The 14,283-nt window shown below is 42.2% G+C and overlaps 1 protein-coding gene across 1 annotated transcript in view; it reads right to left on the reverse strand.

The window, feature by feature from the left end:
* Nucleotides 1-1,524, reverse strand: part of LOC104322740 (3',5'-cyclic-AMP phosphodiesterase 4D) — a 108,549-nt gene extending 107,025 nt beyond the window's left edge. The window contains exon 1 of the mRNA XM_069775396.1: nt 1,060-1,524. Coding sequence (XP_069631497.1) covers nt 1,060-1,290 — 231 coding nt within the window. The 5' untranslated portion in view covers nt 1,291-1,524. The remainder of the gene's footprint in view (nt 1-1,059) is intronic.
* Between the last annotated feature and the right edge of the window lie 12,759 nt (nt 1,525-14,283).

Consider the following 14,283-nt stretch of genomic DNA (forward strand, 5'->3'; position numbering starts at 1 on the left):
ATTGTACATGTAAGCTCCTCAAATACTCAGAATAGCTGTTGATGACAAATATAAAAATAAATTCTAAAGCAAGGCAGCAGGCTTATTAATTTGGCTTTTAAAATTAACTCCAGAAACTTAACAACATATTGTTTGTAAACCAAAATCATGAAAGAAAGCATACTTATGAATGGAACATGTGAAAACTCTTGAAACTGCAAAAAACCAAACGCACACACATAGTTTTCAGTTACAGCAGAGACCAGCACATAGTCCTCATCTAATACACATCCTCAACTTCCAGGAAGGGAAGGAAGGGTGCAATTTGTCTCAGAAACACACCTCTGGATGTAGGTGTCTATCGTGACTATTGCGATGGCACCTCGGTTCTGAGCATATTCCTTCATAACAAATCGTGTTATGAGAGCTATTAGCATTTCTATTTACAAATAAAACTCAGTCTGCAGCACCCATGGAATCAAGAACTACCTTTATTACCTTTTTCATACTACTACTTTCTACATCATTTTCTAGGAAAGAGCCCTAGTTCAGAATGGGATGCTTATGAAAAGAAAGAGCAACTGAAGGGATTATCGCCAGCAGTCAAAAACAATCTCTTTTTGGTTTTAAATTGAGACACATAGGGAAACAGCGTAACTTTCCAAGATCGAATGCCTGCATCACTTTCACAACTTGTTCTGAAATTTAACGAAACTGAACTTGTATAAACCACAAACAAAAGCCTTTCATGCACCCAAACGAGAATGAGACTGTTTCCGCAACAAGTTTCTCAGCCCGGGGCTGTTTCATCCAGCGGATCCCCTTCTACCGACACCGAGGTGTGTGCCCGGGGGAGCCCAGCCCCCGCCGCAAGCGCGACTTTCCTCCGGAGCTCTCCCTCCCCGACGATACCCTCATCACGCCAGAGTAAGCCGCGGGGGGGGCCGGCTGCAACTGAGGCGATGCTGCTTCCTTCCTTCACCGAGGCTGAAGCGCCCCCCGCCCCACACTAGGTGGGAAGAGCCGGGGCGGCAGTGGGGCCGGAGCCGTGGAGGGGAGGCGGCGGCCGCGGGCTCCTACCTTGTTCGAGGCCATTTCGCTAACAGAGTGCCTGGTCTGCAGGGTCTCCAGCTGGTCCAGGCACCAGTCCAGCTCCTCCAGGGTCTCGCTAGCCAGTTTTTGGTAGGCCTCCTCTGAGAAGAGGCAGGGAAAGGCGTACTCAGTTCGCAAGCGTTTCACAGGGCTAACGGCAAGCTCCAGCAGGTCCATCCTCTGCTGCCCGGTGCCCACACATGAGTACTGCTCCCTCATATTGCCAGGCCGGGCACCGGGCGGCGCGGCTCTTTCCCTCCGCGGGGCTGCGCTCCTCCTTGGAGCCACTGGGGCGGCGAGCGGCAGCACTGGCGGGTGGGGAGAAACTTTCCGCCGCCCGTCCTGCCACGCCGAGCGAACTCCCCGCCTGCCTGCCTGCCCCGCCTCGCCTCGGGGCCACGGCAGGCCGCAGCGCCGCCTCCTCACAAGCAGCGCTGAGCTCCGCGGGCACGCAGCGGCCCCGCGGCGGAGCGAGGGCAGGCTGGGCCTACCGGCGACAGAGAGGCGTATGCAGGAATGAATCAGCGCGGCCGCTGGCTGCGACCACCGCGCTTCCTGTTTTTGCAGCTCCGCCGGCAGTACGGCTGCTGGCGGAGACCTGCCACACCCCTCCCCCCCTGACGGTTTCACACACACACACACCCTGCCGGGAGCCGCCGCGGGGCGGGGAGCCCCGCAAAACCCGACGTGGAGCCGGCCCCGCCGCGGCCGCCTGCCCGCGTGCACCCCTCGGCCACACTGAGCGGTCGTCCCTGCTGTCCTCGCTGCTCTCCGGTTTTGCAGCTCGTGGCGTGGAAACAATATTTTCTTACCTAACCCACAGGAGTGTCATAAGAATTAATTGGTTCATATTTATAAAGTGTGGGGAAGATGTAAAAATCCGTGTAAGTGTTCGGGATAATGACACCTAGCCAAAGCGCCAGCTGTTAAAGGGGTGTTCAAATACTGCAGCAATATTTGCTGTAACCCAAAAGCCTCTGTGTGTGTACAAAGTATCACATGTTGGCTGTAAGCAAAAAAAGGGCTGGTGAAAGTTTTGGAACTGGACCCAGTAACACAATATGGGAAATGGACCCCAATGATGGTATGGAAAGTCATGGTTTAATCAAAATTGCTATATGTCACATTGGAGCTAACTGTATTAAAACTTGCAGAAGTTTCACTCGCAGAGGGGAAGACATTCCCTTCTTCAATAACTCTCCAACAGCGGGAGATCTGTCAGTATGCAAATAAGTTCAGAAAGATAATCCCATGTCTAGGGTGTGAGTCTCACCTACAAAGCCTGGCGCTTTTTTTTTCTGATGTAGATCAGAAGGGGAAAATGCTTTTCCACACTGAACTCAGAGCTGAGTGTGTTTTAGCCTGGGCACACTGTCTTGCAAGCTGTGTATCTGAAACATCAGATTTTGAAACTCCTGGCATACATGCTTCTGGATCGGCTACGTGCAAACATAACTCCAAGGTAGAGAAATGCTTGTTCAGTGGGTTTGTTATTCCCATCTAAAACATCTCTCTCAACTTGTTTCACATGAAATTAACCTGATTTTCAAAATGTCAGACAAGCAAAAAATCAGGCAAGCAAATGAATTAAAACTCCTATTTAAATAAAACACTCCAGCATAGACTAGTGCCAAATAGCTCAGTGCATTACTGTTCAACATCTAGGATATTAGATTTGTATCTTTTTACATTTCAGAGCACGTGCTCAAGAACTTCGGGTTCCTTCAAAGCTGTTAAATTTTGCATACTTGTGGCTATTGCAAAAACACTCCACAATTTTGAATAATGTCCATTCACTTTTGGAAAAAGGCAATGCGAGAACAAGAAGTTGGGATTGAGATTAATTGGTGGAACCATTTAAAGAAAATTTTGCAGTGCTTGCCCACATCATGATTAACCTGCCACTCAACAGAAAACATTCCCATTGAATTGTAAACACTGTATTTCAGATGTGTCATACTTAGTATAAATGCTATCTGATCCAAATTCCCCTGGCAAATAAAGTCAGGATTTTCCAGACTGTTTATCCATCAAAAGAGAATCTATGGTGTTCTGCAACACAGCAGACATCACAGCTCACTAGTTCTTGAATATAACTAGTATACTGACCTCACAGTGTAGATTTCATCAAGATCAGTACTGGAAATAGAAATAACTTTGTTTATAATATGTTTGTAAGTGTACTGCGTTAAATGCTTTTGATGAAGCGGAGATGCAGTTAACATATACACAGTTATCTGATGACCTTATACAATGATTTCGTTGAGGATAAAATGCATAATGAAGTGAGGTAAAATGAATCTGTATGATGCTATTTTGTTGCTAGCCTGTGGCCTGCCCTTCAGCAGTTCTTGAAAATCAGATATTGGGAAACTCATGTTTTTCTTCACAAGTAAACACCATCCCTTCTAATATTTAAGAGAGTAAGAGGGTAAGGTTTTTCTGAGAAGTATGAAAACAACAAAATAAACTTGAGGGATGCCATATTTAGGTAAAAGTAATAAAATGCTCAGTTTGTTATTTATTTTAAAACTTAATTTTCTTGTTATCCATGTAGCAATAATATATATTACCAACAGCACTTTACATTTAGGAATCTTTATCTACTATCCACCTTCCCAGTATATCTCAAAGCACATTAGAAAACAGAATCCATCACCCTTAGGAGGCTGTTTCTCATGAACTCCTGTTCCCAACTCCCACACTTCAAGAGTCTGTGGCTCCCGTGGGGACCCTGAATGGCCACTCTGACTAAGGAAACTTCTGATGGCCGACACTAGGCTAAAGACTTGCTGGACTCAGCACCTCCTGCCAGTTCTCAGATCACAGAGCTGTCAGGCCAGCCCTGACAGCTTAAATGGAAATAAAAGGGTTTCTAAAAAAGTACCCATCAAACAAACACCCCCACTTTGTTCCCACAGTTCTGAAGAGCAGAACAACCATAGGAAAGCTTTTCTAAACAGTACTGAAGCTCTAAATTTGGCCCATACTTTTATTGTTACACAATGTGGTGGAAAACGTTGCTGAGGTTAACAGATTTTCAAGTATAAAACCCCATCACCACTAAGCTAAGAATAAAAAAATAATTATCAGCCACACAGCTTCAACAGCCTCACAACACTGTTTCTGACCTCTGTGTTACCTTTAAGGTAGCACCCTGTAATTATTCCCAGCCAGGACTGATCTACTAATCAGTTTTTGGTATAGGCACATGTTCAAGCTTCCCCCCCGCAAATGATGAAGTCCTAAAACAGATTAACACTTCTGTAAATTAGAGGGTTTTTTGAAATTTCAAAGGTTCTTTTTATAACTTATTAGGCCTTAATAAGAGGGAGAGAAATATGGTTTAACACCAGTTGCTTTAACAATTTGCATGCTATTTCATGTATGCTTTTAGAAAAAAGGAAGTGACAGCAAACATTCTCTTTACAGTTCATTAATTAATACAAACAATTCCACCACATGTAGCTTTCAGTATGGTACATATAAAAAACAAATGAAAGGCTAGCAGAAAGAAAAAGCTCAGCCATAATCACTTGGCACTGCACACCTATTTTTAAAAAAAGGGTGTTCTACTGTCTGTTTTCATAAAAGACTTGATTCTTAGCACAGCTCCTAATACAATACCAGAGACAGCTGGACTTTCATTCACACTCTTATTCAGGAATGACTTCTGTTCAAAATTTTCAAAGGGAAAAATTACTATATGGCAATAATTAGAAATAGTGTCCACTTCGTTTAATAGTTCATCATGATTTTCATATACAGTATCCTACTATTCCCAGAGAACAAAAATCAATACTAGACTTTTCTACTAGTGCTCAAGTATACTTATATTAACCTTTTCAGTACTTTAAGGAATTTCAGCACAGCAGAAGGAAAAGCTAAGTACAGATTCTTCATTGTTGTCTGATCAGTTGAGATTGTCTGAGTGATGCAGAGAGGCTGGAAAAGAGTTGACTCAGCAAGCACACATCCAAGGGCTTTGACCACTGTGTTGCCTTAAAATGGGAGTGTTCTGGGGACAAGACATGGTCACAGCCAAGCAGTGGCATGCTCCAGATAGGCTCAGCATGTGTATTGTCTTTTGGGGATGCAGGCAGCTGGAAGTAACTCTGGAAACCTCTAGGTTACTCTAAATGAAGACAAGCTGAAGATGTACTGTGAGACTCGGACCCTGGAGAGCTTGCCTGAATTTTCTGTCTTCTTGCTCTTCTACCTAGAGTAAGCTTGAAGTTTGGAGCAGCAGAATTGCTAGGCCAAGAGTTTCAGTTTCCCTTACTACTACACCATTTCAAAAAAATCCTGTCGTTCAAACTAAGAATTTTTCTGTAAATGAGGATGTTAATACTTACAGCCTTAACTAACAGCCTACATATTGATGTGACTGACATTTTAGTCAAAATTAGCACCTATTAAACATAGCTATATTAACACTGATTCAGCATAGAAATAGCATCTGTTTTCTTAGTTACCCATTTTACAACTGAAAAAAATTAATTTTGTTTTTAGGTATTATTGAGGAATTCATAAGTATTGTGACTCAAAAGGCTTTGTGGAGTGTTCACATGTCTTACTATTGATAAAATGTAATCATGAAATATATTTTTGTTTAACATCTAGAAATTTGCAGACATCCCTCCACAATTACAAGTAAAACAAAATATTCTTGATCAGATTTTGGAATGAGCATCTGGGAAGACAACTCAGCTGCAGCAGATTTCTCAGGAACTGTTTTGATGGTCCCAGTCTGAACGCTCACTTTCTTCCATGCCAGGAATCTCTCCAAGTTTCCATTCTAGTGAAGAAGAATCCTTTGTACCAGTTAGTAGCCTTATGCACAGACTGTGTCCTAATGACCAGGACTAGTCTTTCAGGATGTGATGATTTGTAGGACTCCCCCAATGTACTGCTTTATACAATGTCAGTAGCATTAGCCTTAGGCTATGGAAACTACATTATCTCCTTGGACAGAAAATGTAGTAACCTCCAGGAAATAATAGGAGCAAAATTATAAAGTCTAGTTATGCACAACTTGTCAAAATACTTGACTACACTTATATTATAAAAAAGGACCATATAAAAAATACACAGCCAAAACACACATTAAATAAGGATCTAGGAAAAAAGGAGTTTTTTTCACCAACATTTTGTATTTCTCTCATGGTCTCAGAGAAACCCACATATGCCATATAACAATCTCTATATACCCTAAGACTGTGTATTTCAAGGGCAAAGGTATGAACAACATGTGTTTATATTCTTACAAAACCAGGTAACAGGAAGGCTGCAGATATCTACAAAGAAGTTATCAGGCTCTTGGAACAGGTCTATTATAGTTAGTTCAGAGTAAATAAGGCACTTTCGACTCTTACAAATATAGAAGAACTTCATAATTAGGCTCTCAATATGTAGTTCAGTTTCACTGCATGGGGATGGGGATGTTACTTGTGGTAGCTTCCTCTGTTTTTCTCTGTTAAACATTTGGTCTACTTCTTGGAAAAAGCTTTGAAACGAAGTTACTCATACTGATATAATTTGTTCTGAAGTCTAGAAGTATTTCTATATTATTTGCAAATTCATCCCAAGAAACAGTCTTGCAATGCCAGAGTAGTACAGCAGACTATCAGGAAAGCATCTTTCATTGAAGCCAAGCAGGAAAACATACGTTCAATACATACAGCATATTTAAATACTTTACTGCTTTAATGACAGAGCACATAAAAATGTTTGCGGTGTGAATGTTTAAATCAACTCTTTGCCCTTATCAAAAATTCCACTAGGCCAAATGACCATTCTTCTGTTATCACATATCCCTACTCAGTGCTCTCTTCCCCTCTGACCACTTTTGGCAAAGGACTAATGTGGGAGCAGCTCGGAACACCTGGCATTTGTTTTCAAGAGTGACCGTTAGAATTTGTTGTGCTGCATGTTTGCCAAGCCTTTGAAGAACTAGTTTCACAAGGTCAGGTTGGAGGATGGCCTTGTGTAGGCCTGGGAAGATGTGGCTGAAGACAGTCACGAGTATGTCTATGGAATGTTTTTATCTTTAAGTGTTCTGAGGACTGGCAAACATCCCAGCTGGGCCAGATATGCCCTCCTGTGTTGGTAGTATTGGCTGTATGCCGTTAGTTCTTTCTAGACCTTTGTTGAAACATATATCCGTTTGATCCTTTAGTGAAATAAAGGGAATCTTGCACAGAGAGCTTGAGAGCTTGATTGAGTCGCTGCAGATGGTGAGCCTGACATGATCAAGAGAAGAAGACAACGTGATCGAGAGAAGACGACAACATGATGGAGAGAAGAAGCCGGCACGATTAAGAGAAGAAAACGACGTGATCAAGAGAAGAAGAAAAGAGGTGATTCCCCTTCACTGCTGAGACCACGCAATCTAACGGGGAGAGTTCTGAAGAAGTGGCCATGACTCCGAGAAAATAGGTAACAGCAACCCCTGTGGAACGGGTGAGTTGCAAGATTGCGGTAGCATGGGGCAATCAGTTTCTCAGGAGCATAAGCTCTACTTAAACACTTTGCAGCAGATTTTACAGGCTTCTGGGTATAAAATAACAGAGGGAAAAATTGCTTCACCTTTAATATGGGTAAAGGATAATTGTAACCGGTTTCCCACAAAGGGAACTTTTTGATAGCAAGGGTTGGGAAAGAGTTGGGGAGCATTTACAAACGTGAAAAACGTGAAAAACGCCTTTGGTGTATCAGAAAATTTAATTATGACATGGAAATTTATTTATACTGCGCTGGTGCATTTACAGCCGGCAGTAAAAATCATACCAATACAACCTGATACTGCTTTTGAGGAGACAGTCTGTAAGCAGGCCACTAATGAGCAGGATTCTGATTCTGATAATAATTCTTTTGTATCAGGCAGGGTGGACTCTGAAAAGGAGCTGGATTTACATCCCTCATTACCTCCACCACCGCCTGCACTAACACTGTTAACGTATACACCCCGCTGGCAGGCAGCCAGGCAGGCAGCGGGTGGGCAGCATGGGCTCCGCGGGGTTGCCGACCCTCACCATCGCATACAGGTCCCCGCCGCTGTCTCCCGCTGCTTTCACACCTGCTTCGCCGCCGCCGCCACGCCCACCCCACCGCTGCCTCCTGCAGCCTCAGCGGGCCGCCGCAGTCCCCCAGCCACCCACCCCAATCTCCTGGTACTCCCTCTCCAGGGTTTGCAGAACTTAACACGGAACCTGGCTTTGCTGCACTGCCTGTATCTCCTTCTCCTACTAATCCCTCTAACTCTGTGCCTCTGTCTAATCCTGTGGCTCCTGTTTTACAGCGGTGCAGAGAAAAAACTATAACACCTTCAGCTCCGCCTTTAAGAGACTTTGATGCTAAATGTGACGATTCACTTAATGATTTGGGAAAAAATACAATAGCTTGATGCAACGCTGTCGAGAAAAAGCTCTACAGCAAGGAGATACCATGTTCACTTTTCCTGTTATATACAAACCCCATAATCCACCACAGCATGACGGTTTACCTTATGAAATGATAAAAGAATTACGGAAATCAATTCGTGAAAATGGGTTACACAATTCATTTACAATGGGACTAGTGGAAGCAATTGGAGGCACTTATACTATGACTCCTTGGGACTGGAAATTGCTTATGAAAACGGTGTTGACTTCTGCTCAGTATTCTGTATGGCAATTAGAATACAATGATTAGTCAGTGGAACAAATTATGGAGAACTTGTCATCAGGGATACTTGTAGATCAAAACATGTTACAAGGAACAGGCCCTTACATTACACCTCAGGCACAAGCAGCTTTGCCAAAGCAAGTTTTCGATCAAGCCACTCATATTGCAATCATGGCTTTACGACATGTACCCAAAACTGGGCAAAGTACCACTTCATTTGCCTCTATACGACAGGGCTTTCAGGAACCGTATGTATCTTTTATTGATCGCCTTCAAGCTGTGATAACCCAGCAGGTAGAAAATCCGGAAGCTGCAAAAGTATTATTATTTCAATTGGCTTATGAGAATGCAAATACAGACTGTCAGGCTGCACTGAAATCAGTTAGAGGAAGAGCTACTGACGTTGGGCAATATATTAAGATATGTCAAAACGTAGGGACAGAGACTCATAGAGTTAACATGTTAGCTGCTGCACTGTCACAGCAACTAAATGTTAACCAAATTACTGTGAAATGCTTTGACTGTGGAAAATTGGGACATATGGCTAAGCAATGTCCTAAATGACAGAAATCCAATCGTGATAAACCTGTAAATCACTTGTGCCCTCATTGTAGTAAAGGATATCATTGGGCGAATCAACACAAATCGAAATTTGACAAGGAAGGTAATCTCTTCCAGGGAAACTACAGGAGGGGCACGAGACCCAGTGCCCCGCAAACCAACAGGGTCTGGAATTCAGTGGAGGCACCACTAACCGATTGGACTGCTACACAAACAGGCAGCCCGCAAGAACCATCTATGACCTCCAGCCCACAACTACAGGGAGTGCCGGGCTGGATTTGGCAACAGCAGCCAACCTCTCAATAAAAGAACAGAGGATTTATATTGTGGGGACTGCAATATTTGGACCTTTGCCTGATGGCATGTTAGGATTAAGAATTGGACGATCTGGTGCTACGACACAGGGAATAATTGTATACCCTGGAGTTATTGATTCAGATTATCACAGGGAAATTAAAATCATGCTAGCTTCCATGCAAATTCCATGTACAATTCCAGCAAACACAAAAATAGCTCAATTAATATTGCTTCCTTGTTGGGTACCTCAAAAAGTGCAAAATAATCGAGGCGACGGTAGCTTTGATAGCACCGGGAGTCCTTTTGTATTGTGGTCACAGGAAATAACACAGGAACAGCTGATTTTAAAATTGCAAATTGAGGGTAGATGGTTTTCAGGAATGCTAGATACCGGAGCAGACGTTTCTATTAATATCAAAAAAGGACTGGCCAACTTTGTGGCCATTGCAAATAGCTCTTTCTACAATTGTTGGTATAGGAGGCACTCGACAGCCCATGCAAAGTGCCAAACTTTTGTCAGTAAAGGGGCCTGAGAAGCATGAAGCATGGATTCAGCCTTATGTACTTGACTCATCTGTAAATTTGTGGGGCAGAGACTTATTGACACAATGGCACATTACCCTAACCACGGTCAATTCAAATTTATCCTAAGGGTCACTGATGTAAAACCCCTGCTCAAACTTATGTGGCTGACCTCTGCGCCTGTTTGGGTCGATCAGTGGCCGTTAAAAGGGGACAAATTGATACAAGCACATAAATTAATTCCAGAGCAGTTGCAGCAAGGACACATTGTCACTTCAACTAGTCCATGGAATACACTGATTTTTGTTATTCCAAAAAAGTCAGGAAAACGGAGATTATTACAGGATTTACAAGCGATAAATGCAGTGTTACAACCTATGGGGATTACCCAGCCAGGAACGCCAAATCCTGCAATGATCCCTAAAGAGTGGGAATTACAAGTAATTGATTTAAAAGACTGCTTCTTCAAGATTCCTTTACATCCTGATGATTGTGCACATTTTGCCTTTTCAGTGCCTAGTGTAAATAACGCCGAGCCTATGCAGCGTTATCAGTGGACAGTGCTACCTCAGGGCATGATGAATAGTCCTACTATATGTCAGATAGTAGTTGCTGCGGCTATTCAACCGAGCCGAGATGCATTTCCAAATGCTATAATATATCATCATATGGATGATATTTTAATTGCAACAGAAACAACACAGTATTTGGAAAGTGTTGTGCAACATCTTGTAAATTCTTTGCACACCTTTGGACTTCAAATTGCTACAGAAAAAATTCAAAAGATGCCGCCCTGGAAATATTTAGGGTGGATTCTTACAGAAAGAACAGTACAGCCTCAATCATTAAAGTAGCAGACAGATATACGAACTCTGAACGATGCTCAAAAATTATTAGGAACAATAAACTGGGTACAACCCATGTTAGGTATAACCACAGAGGAGTTAAGTAATCTCTTTAACGTTCTGAGAGGTGATCCTGATTTAACATCACCATGGATCTTAACTCCAGCTGCCAAGGAAGAGTTAAATCTAGTTTCACAAAAGATATCTACATTACAAGCCTATAGAAGGGACTTAACTTTACCTGTTGATGTATATGTCATACAAGGTCCAAAACAACCTTTTGCTATTATAGGGCAACATGATAAAGTCGCTCAGAAAATTTTATATTTGGAATGGGTGTTTCTCTCTCACACTTTAAAGAAAACTATTACACAGCCTTTAGAAATGATTGTGACTGTGGTACAAAAAGCACGGTCACGCACTCAGTGTCTCATTGGTTTTGATCTCGATACCTTGTATCTTCCTTTTTCAAAACAAGATTTTGATTACCTTTTTGTTCAATCACAATCACTGCAAATCGCATTGGCCGACTTCACGAACAAAATTTCGTTCTCACTGCCTAAATGTAAGTTACTGCAAAACCTTCACACATTAAACATCAAACCATACATGATAGTATCAGATACTCCTATTGTTAATGCTCGTACAGTTTTTGTAGATGGCTCTGGAAAAACTGGACGAGGTGTAGTTGCCTGGCTAGATAATGGACTATGGCACACATCTGTTGTTCTGTTACAAGGTTGCACGCAGCATGTGGAATTACAGGCTGGTTTACATGCTTTAGCTTTATTTCCATCAGAACCACTGTCCTGGTTTCAGCTGGGATAGAGTTAACTGTCTTCCTAGTAGCTGGTACAGTGCTATGTTTTGAGTTCAGTATGTGAAGAATGTTGATAACACTGATGTTTTCAGTTGTTGCTCAGTAGTGTTTAGACTATAGTCAAGGATTTTTCAGCTTCTCATGCCCAGCCAGGGCACCTGACCCAAACTGGCCAACAGTGTATTCCATACCATGTGACGTCCCATCTAGTTTAGGAACTGGGAAGTGGGGGGCAGGGAATCGCCGCTCGGGGACTGGCTGGGTGTCGGTCGGCGGGTGGTGAGCAATTGCCCTGCGCATCATTTGTACATTTCAATCCTTTTATTACTACTGTTGTCATTTTATTAGTGTTATCATTATCATTATTAGTTTCTTCTTTTCTGTTCTATTAAACCGTTCTTATCTCAACCCACGAGTTTTACTTCTTTTCCCAATTTTCTCCCCCATCCCACTGGATGGGGGGGAGTGAGTGAGCGGCTGCATGGTGCTTAGTTGCTGGCTGGGGTTAAACCACGACAACCAGTCAATATTATTTCTGATTCAGAATATGTTGTACGTGTTGTACAGCGATTACCAGGATCTTACTTAAAGGAGATAAATGATGAAGACTTATTCAACAAATTTTTGGAATTGCAAACTCTTTTAAATAAAAGAGCTTATCCTTTGTTTATTTGTCACATTAGGTCGCACACTGTGCTGCCAGGACCTTTGACTAAAGGCAATGCCGTGGCTGACTCTTTTACTGTTGGCACGGTGCAATTCCACTCTGCTGTGGCTTCTCATTCCTTTTTTCACCAAAATGCTGCAGCATTGCAAAAGATGTTCAATTTGACAAAAGCACAGGCTAAAGATATAATTCGTTCTTTTAATAATCCCTACACCTCATCCCTTTAAGACATAAAACCGCTAACCAAGTCTGGGACTAGGAGTGGATCCAGCTGCCCCTAGGCTCTTCTCTGAGAAGGAGTCTAGAAAGCAAGGGTGTCCACTCTGAACCTCATGACTCAATGGGAGGGCTCTCCTTATTTTCTTCCCTGAATTGATATATTTTGTTACCATGGGTTACATGGTTTACTGAGGTAGTTCCATGCCAATTCCTGTTGAGAGAAACCCCGCCACCTACTGTTATACCTCCCAAGTTCAGGTTGCTTCTGCCATGAATAAAATGTTTAACTGATTGTTTGGTGTTGTTCATCTCAACTACTTTTAAAGAAACAGAACAGAGATACTCCAAGTGAGAAAAAGGACTTTTATCTTTAGTCCGAGCAGTTAAACAAGCTGACAAAATACACCAGGGACAACCTGTTCAGACTAGAGGGCCATTCAATTTACTAGAAACAGCCCTAAAAGGAACTGTTCCTCCAGAAGGGATTGCCCAAAAAGCCACCATCAGAAAATGGTATGCATACCTGGTGGGAGTAGCAGATGAGATGCAATTGACTGAAGGACATAGGAAAATTTCCAAATTACAAATGGCTATAAACACCGACCCGCTTGCATTAAAACAGCCATTCAAACCTTCACCAATTCTAGATGCACCCCCCTTCACTGAGGAAACACCAACTGAAGGCATTTGGTTTACTGACGCCTCAGCAAAGAGAATAAATGGTAAATGGCACTATAAGGCTGCTGCATTAGAAATTAACACCGGCAAACAAATAATAGAAGGTGAAGGTGTTACTGATTTGTTATTGATTTGTTATTAGTTAGAATTAATCATATTCAATTTTAATAGGAATATAGAATTATAAGAAATATTTTAGCAAAAATTATATATCTATTGCATTTTACACATTTAAGCAACAACCAACAGCTGCTGTGAAATCCTCTGTATAGCCCTGTAACAGGGCCGGAGGAATTGGTTAAAATCATCTAGTAGGAACATTCAGAACTTAGATAACAAGCTTAAGATTTAAGATAATTTGGATATAGTGTTTATTTGTAGGAGTATATTATAACCTAGAAGAATGCATAAAATGTCAGAATTTCAAAATTAATGGGAACTGAGAAGAGTCAAATGAAGCAACTTGTAGTTATCTGCCAAGAAACAGTTAGTTACCTGCCAAGGGCCAAACTGCGCAGAATCACCTAGAGAAGGTCAAGAAGTGGACAAGTGAGGAAGACTATGAAAGACCACCAGAGGGCTTCTGAAGACCACCAGAGACCTTCACTGTGCCTGCGTAAAGGACATTTACATATGCTAAGAACTTCCCAGAAATCTAATGAATATGCATAACATTTCTCGGAAATCTAATGAATATGTATGAATAAGTTTAATATAAGGTGTATGATTTTGGTGTTCAGGTGTGCGTGGTTCGTGAGAGGACTCACCCACGCACCCGGCCGTCAATAAAGAAGTGTCTGCTTATCTACACTAAATTGGTGTTGATAAGTTCTTTATTCTGAGTTTTTCGGCATCACTATCAATGCAGGTTGATATCTCTGCAATTAAACCTACCTGCTCACCATTCCTAAATACATCTTATACAGGATGGTTAGCAT

The sequence above is a fragment of the Haliaeetus albicilla genome, chromosome W (assembly GCF_947461875.1).
Source record: "Haliaeetus albicilla chromosome W, bHalAlb1.1, whole genome shotgun sequence".
Taxonomy (NCBI): domain Eukaryota; kingdom Metazoa; phylum Chordata; class Aves; order Accipitriformes; family Accipitridae; genus Haliaeetus; species Haliaeetus albicilla.